The sequence below is a fragment of the Rana temporaria genome, chromosome 4, assembly GCF_905171775.1.
Source record: "Rana temporaria chromosome 4, aRanTem1.1, whole genome shotgun sequence".
NCBI classification, from domain to species: Eukaryota; Metazoa; Chordata; class Amphibia; order Anura; family Ranidae; genus Rana; species Rana temporaria.
In genome coordinates, this window is record NC_053492.1 from 201,737,036 (window position 1) to 201,750,713 (window position 13,678).

Consider the following 13,678-nt stretch of genomic DNA (forward strand, 5'->3'; position numbering starts at 1 on the left):
AGAGGGGAAAAATAAAAATGCAAGCGTTCATAGAATACGGGGTAAAAAATATCTGGAGGCCAAAAAATCTCCCAGAAGTAGTAGTGGTGAGGGAGTGGCCAATCTGGCATTTAATACAAAACCATTGAACATACAGAACAGATTAAAGTGTTTTATGGGCCAGAGAACTCAATTCGAATTTTGGGACCATAAAAAGAGTGCTTAGAGTAGAAACCCAAATTATTCTGCTGTTGCTACAGGGATGAGGATTCCTTGGGATAACTGACAGTAAAGTAAACAGTAAAGAGGTCCAATTGTAATGACAGGAAATTGGACATGTCTAAAAGCATTAAAAGCATGAAAGAGGCAGGAGTACAACACCCCCCAACACACACTTCCAAAATTTGAACCAGGACCAACAGATGTCTGCCCCTTCAAGAAGCGGGGTTGTCCCACCACTAGGTAGAGGCCTTGGCATCAGATTTAGCAGGCCATAGCTTTCTATCAAAGTACATTACTGTCTGGAACATGGTGCTGAAAGACATCGGGTCAAAAAGGAACACTTCCTGACTGTCATAAAAGACCCAACAGAGCGTAACACACACACACACACACACACACAACTACTAGAGGGTCACTAACGGGAGTAAGGAGGTCCCGATACCCTATATACATCTTTAGCAAGTCCTCATTTAGAATAGGGTGTCCGGCTCTGGAGAGTTCACTTACAAAAAGATTGATACACCTTTCACCGTTTTTTTTACCCAACTCTGGACTGGGGGATAACAGACTTCAGGGACTTAATACACTCTAGAGCAGTGTCTCAATTCCAGTCCTCAGGCCCCCCCAACAGGTCAGGTTTTCAGGATTTCCCTCAGATGAAAAGGCTGTGGTGATTACTAAGGCAGTGAAACGGATCAAATCACATGTGCAAAATAATGGAAATCCTGAAAACCTGACCTGTTGGGGGGGCCCGAGGACTGGAATTGAGAAACACTGCTCTAGAGGAAAGAAGTTAAAGGGTAGACATTGAAATCTTTAAATAAAAGCGGTTGAAAAAATACGGTTAAGACCCTGAATCTGATCCATTTGGCTGGTACTTCCCGAACCCCGTGTGTCTCTCGGAACAGATGCTGAAAAAGCTTTTGATCGGATAAATTGGCAATTCATGTTACTGAGACACATGGGGTTGGGTACCCGTCCGCGGGTGTCGGCGGGGGCCACGGGGGCCTTTGCCGTTTTCTCTCTTTAACATCAATAACACTAAGATGACACGCGCAGATCTTCCATCAACAGGTAAGGGTACACGATTGTGTTACTCACGTGCAGAGCTTCTTTCCTGGGAACAATCTCAAATCCCTCCCTTAATAGATATTAATGCGCTTTGCTTATCCCATACTGCAAAAATTGCTCCGGCCCCTACCATCACTGACCGGCCACATTTACTTCGGGAAAGACAGAAAAAACTGGTCAAGCCCTACTCAATTGAGTCTATTCAGGCCCTATATGTAAATGCCCGATCCGCAGTAAAGCACTGCGATGAAATTCACAATGTGCTGCTAATTTCTGGTGCTCATATAATGGGAGTTGCAGAAACCTGGTTTAAGGACAGCTCAAAATCAATCTATGATGAATTACTACCCAGCAACTATAGCATCATGACCAAGAATAGACAAACTAAAAAAGGTGGAGGCATATGCATTATTCACGACACTAATTTGATTTGCCAAGAAATCTCTTCTCCCTATAATACCTTTGAACACCTAGCAGCGAAATGCTTAGTGAATGATAACGCAACATTCACATTCGCAATCATCTATAGGCCTCCTGGCCCTTTGGCCCAATTTCTCTCTGATTTTGCCGATTTCTCTATGCAACTTTCATTGATTTCCAATCATGTAGTGATTCAGGGTGACATAAATCTGTGGCTAGATGATGTACGGAACCAGGATGCTCAAGATCTCCTGGATGACATGCAGGCTTTACATTTCACCCAGCATATCAAGGAACCCACTCATATCAAGGGCCACACTTTAGATGCCCTTTTCCTATATGGTCTTTCCATTTCAAAAGTGACGATACAAAAAATTGTGTGGTCAGATCATTTTTTGACTTCGTATGTTCTTCCCGACTTTGCTCTCAAAAGAATACAGGCGGGTAATAACATGCGTAAGTCAATCCCATTTCGAAAACTTAAGCCTGTGAACTGTGGTGAATTCAAGAACTGCTATATTAAAACCGACAACGAGATTGAGGAGAATAAGCTTGTTGACGATCTCGAAGAAGGTGTTCTCCAATTAGAGAGTGCCTTGGACGATTTTGAATCTAGGCTAAAAAAATCATTGAACAAAGTGGCGCCCTTTCAGGTGGCTAGCAACCGACCGAGATTACAGAAATCCCAACCGTGGTATTCATCTAGCCTCCTCCCTCTCAAAAAAAAGAGACTGTTCTTGGAGCGAAAATGGCTAAAATCTCAATGCAATCTGGACAAACAAGCCTACCGCATACATTGCAGAGGTTATGCCAAGGCAGTAAAAACGCTAAAAAGAACATATAATACCAAAATTAGCGTTGCCCCTAATCAAACGGGAGAACTGTTCGCCATAGTCCGGGAGATTTTTGAGCCCAAAAGATTCCACTCCAAGATTATGGCATCCCCACAACTGTGTAATGATATCCACCAGTCTTTCATTTCAAAAGTGGAGAAAATCCGTGCTCGATCCTCCTTAGCACCCCCCTGTGCAACATCAAAAGCCAAAACCACCCCGGAAAAACTACAGAAATTTCGCCTAGTGTCAGAGGAGGAAATCAGAGCTATCATCTCAAAACTGAAACCAACCAGTTATCCTGATGACCCCTGCCCTGCCTGGTTCATTCAGAAGCATGTAGACACTCTGATTATTGACATCTGCAGAGTAATTAATTTGTCCCTCCGCTTGGGTATAGTGCCTTCTAGATTCAAGAGAGCAATCATACTCCCATTATTGAAAAAAGTGTGCCTGGAACCCACGATACTTACCAACTACCGCCCCATTTCTCTACTGCCTTTTCTATCTAAGGTCCTGGAGCAGGTTGTGTTTACCCAGCTGCAGGAGCAGTTTGAGTCACACGGTCTGTTCCATGACTGCCAGTCGGGATTTCGACCTGGTCGCGGTACGGAGATGTCTGCCCTAGATATGAGGGAACGTCTGCTGGGTGTCCGCGATGCGGGGGGGTCCGCAGCCTTGGTGCTGCTGGACCTCTCTGCAGCGTTTGACACCATTGACCATTCTATCCTTCTCTCTAGAATGCAATCCTTATTTGGCTGTGAGGACGCAGTGTTAAATTGGATTAGATCTTTCCTGTCAGAAAGAACACACTCCATAAAAATGGAGTCGTACCGCTCAATTACCCAGTCATTGACCTGCGGGGTACCTCAGGGCTCTGCCCTTTCTCCCTTATTCTTTAACTGCTACATGCGCCCACTTGCCGACCTCATTACCAGCTATGGTCTAGGCTGCCAGATCTATGCGGATGACACACAGATCTTGGCAGACCTTGCAAGTGGACCTAATATGCCTGAGCAGCTGAATAAGGGATTATCTAACATCCAACAATGGATGGACTCAAACAGGCTAGGCCTTAACGCCGACAAAACTGAGCTTTTGCTGATCGGCCCACAAGCCAACTCTACCTTTTTACCTGCCTGGCCATCCTCGTTTGGCCCTGCCCCAACTCCAGCTAAGCAGGTAAAAAATCTGGGTATAATTTTTGATGCTGAACTAAGCTTCGTACCTCACGCAAAATATTGCATAAAATCAGCCAACTATCATCTGCAATTATTACGGAAAATTAAGAATCTCTTCACTCAGCACAACCGTATGATCTTAGTTCATGGACTTATCCACTCTAGGTTAGATTGTTCTAATGTTTTCTTTCTAGGGCTCCCACAGAAGTGGATAAAACGATTGCAGATTACACAGAATCATGCTGCAAGACTAGTCACAAACTGCCCAAGGCGGAATCACATCTCCCCGGTGCTTAAGAATCTACACTGGCTCCCGATAGCAAAACGGGTTGAGTTCAAGGCACTCTGTCTGGTGTTTCGGGCCTATTGGCAACTAGGTCCGATGTACTTATCAAATATGACACAACACTACTGTCCACCCAGAGAGCTTCGCTCGACTGACGCCCTGTTAGCAATTATTAAATCTAGTCGATCAGCTTCAAAAGGTGGCCGCCGGCTCCAAACACTGGGGAACTCTTTGGAACCAGCTCCCTCATCGGCTCCGAGCATCCTCCTCCTTGATGGCCTTCCGTAAGGGCTTGAAAACACTTCTTTTTTCACAAGCCTACAGATAGAGACTTGGCCTTCCAAGCCTTTAGCAGGACGCTGCGGTCCATGGTCAGGGAGTAGGGATAGGCTTTTTGTGCCCTGACACCCCCCCCCCTCTTTTACTTAGATGTCCTAGCTTCTTTTTGCTCTTGGGAACTGGATACCCCCAGCTTGTTGGTAAGCGCTTAGACGCGAGTTTCACAACTCGCATTCGGCGCTCTATAAGTATTTATTCCAATCCAAGAGGTTACAATGGATCGCAAAAAACTATACTCACCCGTCAGCCCAGGTCAGAGTGAACGGAATACTGTCGCCACCTTTTAAGTTGTCAAACAGGACAAGACAGGGGTGCCCCTTATCCCCTCTTCTATTTGCGCTGTGGAACCCTTACCAAGTAGGATTCAAATTAATCCAGCTATTAAAGGGGTGTCTTTGGGAGGTACAGAATATAAGATCTCAGCATATGCGGATGACATGATGTACAGTCTGACCAGCCCGATGGAATCCCTTCCTAACTTGTTACAGGAACTAAAGATATATGGAGACTTATCAAATTTCAAGATAAATCGGAGGCGATGGGGGTGGCGCTTCCGGAAAAAGAACTGAAGATATTGAAATCCAAGTATAAATTTAAATGGTCTGATACATCTCACATATCGAGGCACCTCCATCCCGGCGGACCCAACACAAGTTTTTAAACAATTTTGCACCATTATTGGCGAAAGCAAGGGTCCTCCTGGATGGATGGCAGTAGGGGTTCCATTCGTGGTTTGGGAGATCTAACATTATTAAAATTAACATACTTTCGGAATTTCTGTATCTCTTTCAGACACTCCCTACTGCAATATCAAAACTTTTTTTTAAGCAAACAATCCCTCTTTAAATAGGTTTATATGGGCAAACAAATGTCCAAGAATTAAGGGTCGTATATTATCCTTAGCCAAACGAGATGGAGGATTGTCGGCCCCAGATATTTATAAATATTACCAGGCGGCACTATCGAGCCGGCTGATTGACTGGAGTAGACATACTGGAGAAAAAATATGGCCGGGGTTAGAGCAGGCCCAATGTGACAGTATAGTATTAAATAGATGTTACCCAGAGATGTTAGATAGATGTTGGAGGTGCGAGGAAAAAAAAAAAAAAAAAAAAAAAAAAAAAGGAGGAACCCTAATGCACATTTTCTGGGCCTGTCCTAAGATTGAAAGTTTTTGGATAAAAAGTCTGGGCAATCGTTTAAAAATTCAGTGAGGAGGAAATACCAGAAGAGTGGTCCTTTTATCTGCTGCAGGATACAGAGACCTCGGCTAGGCGGTATAGGAAATCTGTAGTTTTTCATCTTTAAACGCAGCGTGTGCCTGTATCCCAGGGATGTGGAAACAGTCCCAGCCACCAACTGTAAGGATGTGGCTTAAAGCGGGAGTTCACCCGAAAAAAAAAAAAAAATTTAACATTAGATTTAGGCCAATTATGCGAAGCAGAATCGGGTGTTTATTTTAAAATAGATGTTCTCCGTGGCTTCCGGGTATGATCTTCGGGAATGGGCGTTCCTACTTGATTGACAGCCTTCCGACGGTCGCATACAGCGCGTCACCAGTTGCCGAAAGTCGGTGCGGCTCTATACGGTGCCTGCGCACTGACGTTCGGCTACTTTCGGGAACCGTGACGCGCTGTAGGCCACCGTTGGAAGTCAATCAAGTAGGAACGCCCAGTCCCGCAGCCCATACCCGGAAGCGGCGGGAAAACATCGATCTCTAAAACGGTAAGTACAGCATTGATTTTAAAATAAACACCCGATTCTGCATTGCATACTTAGCCTCAATCTAATGTTAATTTTTTTGTGTGAACCTCCACTTTAATCGAGTGGAAGATTTGAATAGAATGGAGGACTTGGTCTGGACTTCAAAGCAGAACCGGAAGGTATATGTGGCTACGTGGGCGGAGTAGAATGTATTTAGGTATTCGGAGGAAGGGAAGGCTTTGATAGATATGAACTGACGGATGAGGCCAGCGGTGTGGGGTGCGATGGGGAGGGAGATGCTGTTTGAGGATTGGGGGGGGGGGGGATTGGGTAGGGGTGGTAAAGCAGAGAGAGACAGAAGGGAAGGACAGATTGCCCCAATTCCTCTGGGTCACAGGGTACCCGGAGGGACAGGGGCTTATTTGCCCATAGGAGTGTAGAAACAAAATCTAAGGAGTTAAAGGGGGCATTAGTTGAGTAGACTCTGGGTCATGGAGGTCGGGAAAGAAGAGTTATGATGAGATAAAATATACAAAAAAGGTGTGTGTCTTTCCTTTTTCAGAGATGACATTGTGAATTACTTGCAATATTGGTTGATATCTTTTGTTGTATTATGTACTGGTTTTAAAACCAGAGGGAGTGCCTCCCCAGTTTGTTACTTTTTCTGCTTGAAAATCAAAATAAAAAGAAGATTGAAAGAAAAAAAAAGAAAATGTTCAAGAGGGCAAGGTTTTCAAATATTAAAGATCAAAACACATGGACATTACCTCAAACGGGACAAAAGTTCAAAACTAATCTTAGAAAGTACTTTACCGAAAGGGCAGTTGATGCTTGCAATAGACTTCCAGCAGAGGTAGCAAGTCAGTCAACTGTAAATGACTTCAAACATGCTTGGGACAAACCAATCTATGTTTGACACATGATTATCCTCCACAGGGCTAGGGAACTTACGGCAGGCAATGAAGGATCTACCAGTTATTACCAACTTAAGGAAATATCCTTAAAAATCAGAAATTGCTGGGCGAAAGGTTTTTGGGGGTGGGGGAGAAGCACAGTTTTCTGCAGGTGAAGCAAGTCCCCATATAGGATGGGTTCTACCAATTAGTAGACGAGGAAAGGTCTTGGCTGGAATTGGGAGGCTGAAGGACACTTGTGTGCCCCACCATCTATGGCCTCAATAAGGCCAAAAAACTTCCCACAGATAGAGGAATGCAGAGAGACAGAAATAGGGTAATAAGGCCCTGAACAGAGAAACTTACATCCCCAACAAGATTAAAAGTAAACTCGGAACTATCAAGTCCATTTGACCTGCCATGTTCATAAATTTTACCTCAGGAGGGGTATTCACTACTCTGCAGCAGTATTTGATGGAGGGCAATTCATTTGTGTAAGCTGCAATCCAAAAAAAAAAAAAGTACTGCAAAATTAGATTACCCATGTTCCCAAAAAAAAAAAAAAAAGACCAGATGTTTCCAGGCTCAGATCTCAATGAGCACCAGGAAGCAGCAAGCACAGTATTTTTTTTTTATAGGTGAAGAGGTACAGGTGCAGTGAGCATGCTAGGCCACACATACAGAAGCAAAAGTGTACAAAATTTACCATGGGGAAAAAAAAAAATTAAAATAACTTTGTTTCTTGCCATGAGGACTTGCATGCAGTAAGAGGCTCACCCCCACTCTTAAATTGGTGGCATAGGAATGGACACCCTGGTAGCATTAATGTTTAGGGGCTCCCCCAATAACATCTGATGCATGACTGTAGGAATTAACACCTTACTGGCTTTCATAATTGGCATATTCCCACAGAGGTGCAAAGAGAGTGCCCACACAGCAGGATCAAGTGCATCAGCAAAATTACAGGGCAGCTCTGCATATCAGGCAGGGTCTAGGTGCAATCCCCCAAGGCTCTACCCAAGTCAACCAATCCAAAAGCTGCATAAACAGCAACAGTGGTTAAGGTGCAGCCATATCTTGATATATGAAATACAGAGAAAGACTTTAATGGGTAAAAAGCTAAACGTCTCAGAGGGAGATCACCACCTAAGGACTACAGCGAAAAACTGAAGCTAGTTAGAAGTGGGAGATATATTGGGGGGGGGGGGTGTCTCTGGAGCTTTGACAGTGTACAATCACTTGAAGGTAGCTGCATATAGCTGTCAGAATTTACTGTATGGAATGATTAGGAAACACACATTTCTTTTAACCAATACCCCTACACTGAAAGGTTAGGAAAGACATTTCTGGCAACAATCCTTCACTAAAACCATACCTTCAAAATATTGCCCTCTTGAAATACTTTTAGCACAAATGTGAGATACAGACACTTCCTTTTCATGCCGAGATTCTTTACTGCACTCATAATCATGACTGTCCTTTGAAGACCGCATATTGCTGCTGTTTTGCAGAGCGTGAGATTTACACATGTCTCCCACACCCAAATCTGTATCTTCATTGTTATCGCGGCCATACTGGTGCTTTGGAACTATTGCTACTCGATTCTTGATGGTGTTGCCAAGTTCAGACCTCTTCTCAGGCCTTAAACCACATGCACCTATTCCATTTTTTCCATTACCATCTTTTATAGCACCCGCAGAAGCAGAATCTTTGTCACATACAGAATCCGCATGAACGCTTTCCTCTTGTTGCAGTTTTTGTGCTATATAGTTCAAGTAAAGTTTGAAACGTCCACTGTGATGCTGTTGCACAAGTCTAGCATAAGCATTCTTCGGTTGACCCTCTTGCCAATTTGAACCTTCTGTTGCTGCTTGACCATAGCTCGTCTTTGAATGCAGTAAGTGGTCCATTTAAAAAATCTTCACAGGCAAAATTAACAATAGGATAAAAAAAAAAAAAAAAAAAAATTAATTTTGTAGCAAGCAGTGATAGAATAAAACCTCAACAAAAAAAAAGGTGCTAAAAAAGTTGGACATAGTCTCTTTAGCATTGAGAAAAATATTTCAGAGCCCAAGTTTTTATTTTAAACTGAGACATTGGTTTACACACACACACACACACACACACACACACACACAAAGCTTTGTGAAATCCTCTAGTTGCAATAGCCTAAGTATTCTAGATATACTTAATCCCAAAAGAGTAACTTGACAAAATGCCAAGATGCAGATGACCAGAAGAAACACACACACACAAATCAGCTAATTGCATGGCAGTAGCTCAGTGTTCACAACCTGCAACATAAATGCCATTACCATTACTAGTTACTAGATCTCCAGGTAAGGAAGTTTGCAACCAATTCACAAGTATAAGGCCTCATGCTCACGGGCATTCTAAAAAAAAAAAAAAAAAACACACACCAAGCTGTAAAGCTACTACCGACACCAGGAAAAATGTATCAGCCTTCAACATGGGCGGGTGGGTGCTTTGGGGCAGGAGGGCCCCGTGCCCCCCACATCAAAGCACCTTGTTTTAATGACAGCAAGGGCCTCTTCCCAACCACCCCCAGCCATCCACCCTATGTAAATGAGTATAGGGTACATTGTACCCCTACCCATTCACCCAAAAACAAACAGTACACAGGTTTAAGTATTTTATCAAGGCAGCTCAGACTTTTCTTCCCATTTCTCAGCCGGTTCTTCTCCCTCCACTGCCAGGTCTTCTCGCTCTGTTCTTCCGATGTTGACTCAACGCAAACTCCCAGTGTAATGCTTGGTCCACCGTGTGCCATAACCTATATTGGCATGGGGCGGGCCAACCGCTGACATCATCCGAGGCCCCGCACCTTGTGACATCACCGCATGGCCAGGCAAGGCCTCTGGATGATGGCAGCCCCACAGCATTACGGGAGAAGGCAGCGCTGCCTTAATAAAGAACACTTTAAAAACCTGTGTTTGACACTTTTGGATGCATGGGTATGTACCTGGTGGGGGTCTGGGATCTGGGGGTTGAAGGGAAGAAGCCCCTGTCCTCAACATGAGACAAGGTGCTTTGGAGTAGGGGGGTGAGGCTCTCACCCCCCATTCCTGACTCATCTGCGCGGAAAATGGTCCGATATGGATTTTGGGAGCGGGGACCCCACGGCAGAATTTCTTATTTTAGCAGGTGTTCCCCTTTAAGATTCTAAGCACAAAAGTCGCACCGCAAGTCCAATCATGATCCAACTTCTGGCGTTACTTCAAATCAATGGGCTCCCATAGTGAGAGGCAGATTAACACTGTATACAATGTTAAGGCTCGTCAGGCGTTAAAAAGCTTTTACCAGCGTCAGTCTTTTTACAGCTCTGGAGCCTCAGAACATGGAGTTTTTTGGAGCTTAAAAGAACACCTATGCCACTCACAGCTCCTTAATGTTTGTGTGGGCATGAGGCCATAGAACATGAAGAGGCATTTTTAAACTGTAAAAAACACCCCTAAAAAGCAGCTGTTAAAAACACCCATGGGCATGAGGCCCAAGTAAATATGAAAAAATACAAGTAAAAATAAATAAAATGCATTAAGCCTAGGTTCACACTGACAGCAGGAATTAAATGAGATTTCATTCCCATATGTCAGTCCTGACTTCAGGGGCAATTTCGAGACATCTGTGCAGGTTTCTGCACAGATGCCTATTAAAATTGCACCCCGAAGTTGCCAAAAGCAGTACAGAAACTCCTTTTGGGAATTGGTGCCCTTGCTTGCAATAGCTGCTGATTTGGAATTCAGTATGTGACTCAAATCGCATGCCAAATCGCTGTAACGTGAACCGGGCTAAATCTTAAATACAAATCTTTGATTAAGCACCAATTTATATTGCGAAACGCGTCAGTTTTACTCCCGTGCTGTGACTTGTAGTGCATTTTTCCTTTTTTTAAATAAAGACAACCATCAAGGTTTTTGGGAGTACGGCTGTCCATATTTTTCCATTTGTTACAAATCTTTGATTAGTAAAGCTTTTTCCGTTTATAGTCTACTAAATCTTAACCACTTGCCAACCAGCTTATGCAGATATACTGCGGCAGGTTGGCAGTGCGAATCGCCGTACCTGTACCGCAGCTCACGCAGTTGCAGGCGTGCCTCGCTCTCGCTGTGGGAGCATGCCCCCGAGTCAGGCGGATAATGTCTGCCGGCAACCCACAACCCCCTTAGTACAGAGGCAAAAACCGGGGATGTAAATAAGGCAGATCCTCATTCTGACAGGGGACGTGTCAGATCATCTGTTACCAGTGAGCACAGTCCCCCCTATTTAGAACACACCCAACCCCTTCCCATGTAATTTTTACATTGATCAGTGCATTTTTATACCACTGGTCCCCCAACAAATTTAATTTGGGGTCAGATTTGACCGCTGCAATCCCGCAAAAAAAAAAAAAATTTGCAGATCGCCGCCATTACCAGTAAAACAAAAAATAAACGTCCTTAAATCTATCCCATAGTTTGTAGACACAAACTTTTGCACAAATCAATCAATATACGCCTATTGCGATTATTTTGCCAAACATATATAGAAGAATATATATTGGACTAAACTGATTTGATCACTTTTTTTGGATAGGTATTGTAGCAACAAAAAAATTAAAAAATAAAGTTTTCAAAATAGTTTTTTGTTTAAAGCGCAAAAAAAAAAAAAAGAAGAATCCGCAGGTGATCAAATACCAACAATTGTCAGTTAAAGCGATGCAGTGCCGAATCGTAAAAAATGGCCTGGCCCTGAAGGGAGCAAATCCTTCTGGGGCTGAAGTGGTTAAATAAATGGAAAAATTAAAAGCAGTCAAACATTAGCCACCAGAAAGTTTTTACCCCCTTCATGACCAGGCCATTTTTTTGCCATTTAGCACTGCACTACTTTAACAGGAAAATGTCATTTAAAGCGGATGTGCCACGGGAAAATATTAAAAGCCAGCAGCTACAAATACTGCAGCTGCTGACTTTTAATATTAGGACACTTACCTGTCCTGGAGTCCAGCGCCGATCGCTCGTCTCTGCTGCTCCCCCCACAATCCACGCTGAGGGAACCAGGAAGTGAAGCGCTGTGGCTTCACTGCCCGGTTCCCTACGGCGCATACGCGAGTCGCGCCCGCCGATTGGCTCCCGCTGTGTGCTGGGAGCCGAGTGTTCCCAGCACACAACGGGGGGGCGACGGGATGTGACGGAATGCCCGTCTTTTGGGGGCCGGGCGTGGGTGCAAATACCTGTCTTTAGACAGGTATCTGCACCCCCCTCCCCCCTGAAAGGTGTCAAATGTGACACCGGAGGGGGGAGGGTTCCAATCAGCGGGACTCCACTTTAGGGTGGAGAACCGCTTTAACAGTCAAACATTATATAATTTTTTTCCTGCACAAAGCTTTTTTTGGTGCCATTTGATAACCACTGGGTTTATTTTTGCAATGTACATCCTAAACCTGGAAGTAGTCAGTAACGTACATTGTGGTTGCTGACTACTCCAGCTCCACCACCTTCCGGAGCCAGTGTGCGATCCAAACACCAGACGTGATGTACCCGAAGTACCCGCCTCTACACATTTCATCTGACATTAGGAAGCTTTGCCGTCAACATGAGGTAGTGGAGCTGCATATTATACATTACTATTGAGCTGGGGTACATTTATACATGAGAGCAATACATTTTATGTTTGTGGTGCGATACCATTTAATACATACTGCACTATGAGGCCATTGCTTGTTGTAATCCTTTCCTTAATGGTGGTTTACTAAGGAGATTTTAAGAGGCCGTGTGGGGAGAAACAGTCTGGCCTTTTCCAAGATAAAAACCCAGTGCCATCAATAGTGCAGAAGAAAAAAAAAAAAGCAATTTTTCCAAGCAGCTACCATGAGGAGTGCAATATATAAATATATGCAAATTGTCAAAAACTATAATGCCATCTAATCATGTGATACAATCTTCAAAAAGATTAACACATTTCTTCCATGTGCATAAGGAGTTTACACTATTCCCCAAAAACTGATCGGATGGGCAGTGATGTCATTACATAGGGTGCATTTTTAAATGGTTTTTAATAGTCGTTTGCAGTCTGCACTCTTGCCTTTTGACATCTATACTGCTCAAAAAAAAATTAAAAAAGGAACACTTTGAAAACATATCAGATCTCAAAGGGCAACAATCTCATGCCGATATCTATACTGATATGGAGTGGGTCATGTGTTAGGAATGAAAGGATGGCACATTCGATGAAAATGAAAATTATCCACCTACAGAGGGCTGAATTTAAAGACACCCCGAAAATCAACGTGAAAAAAAAAATATGCAGCAAGCTAGTCCATTTTGCTGAAATTTCATGGCAACAATCCAAATGGTCCTCAGTTTCTATGGCTCCCAAGTGCTTATATGCATGCCTGACAACATCAGGGAATGCTCCCAATGAGACAGATTGTGTCCTGTGGCATTTCCTCCCAGATCTGGACCAGAGCATCACTGAGATCCTGAACAGACTGAGGTGCAACCTAGAGTCACCGGATGAACCTAAACATAATGTCCCAGAGGTTTTCTTTTGATATTTAGGTCAGGTGAGCGTGGGGGCCATTCAATGGTATCAATTTCTTCATCCTCCAGGAACTGGCTGCGTGCTCTCGCCACATGAGGCCAGGTATTGTCGTGCACCAGGAGGAAATCAGGACCCAATGCACTAGTGTAGGGTCTGACAATGGGGCCAAGGATTTCATCCCGATAGCCAATGGCAGTCAGGGTGCCATTG

The 13,678-nt window shown here is 43.9% G+C and overlaps 1 protein-coding gene across 8 annotated transcripts in view; it reads right to left on the reverse strand.

Moving 5' to 3' along the window:
* Positions 1-13,678, reverse strand: part of DIS3L2 (DIS3 like 3'-5' exoribonuclease 2) — a 727,039-nt gene that overhangs the window by 690,599 nt on the left and 22,762 nt on the right. For 4 of the 8 annotated variants that reach the window (XM_040349688.1, XM_040349687.1, XM_040349689.1 and 1 more), the window contains one exon: positions 8,304-8,847. The exons of the other annotated variants lie outside the window; for them this stretch is intronic. In XM_040349688.1, the coding sequence (XP_040205622.1) occupies positions 8,304-8,838 (535 nt within the window). In that variant the 5' untranslated portion in view covers positions 8,839-8,847. The remainder of the gene's footprint in view (positions 1-8,303; positions 8,848-13,678) is intronic. 8 annotated transcript variants of the gene reach the window in all.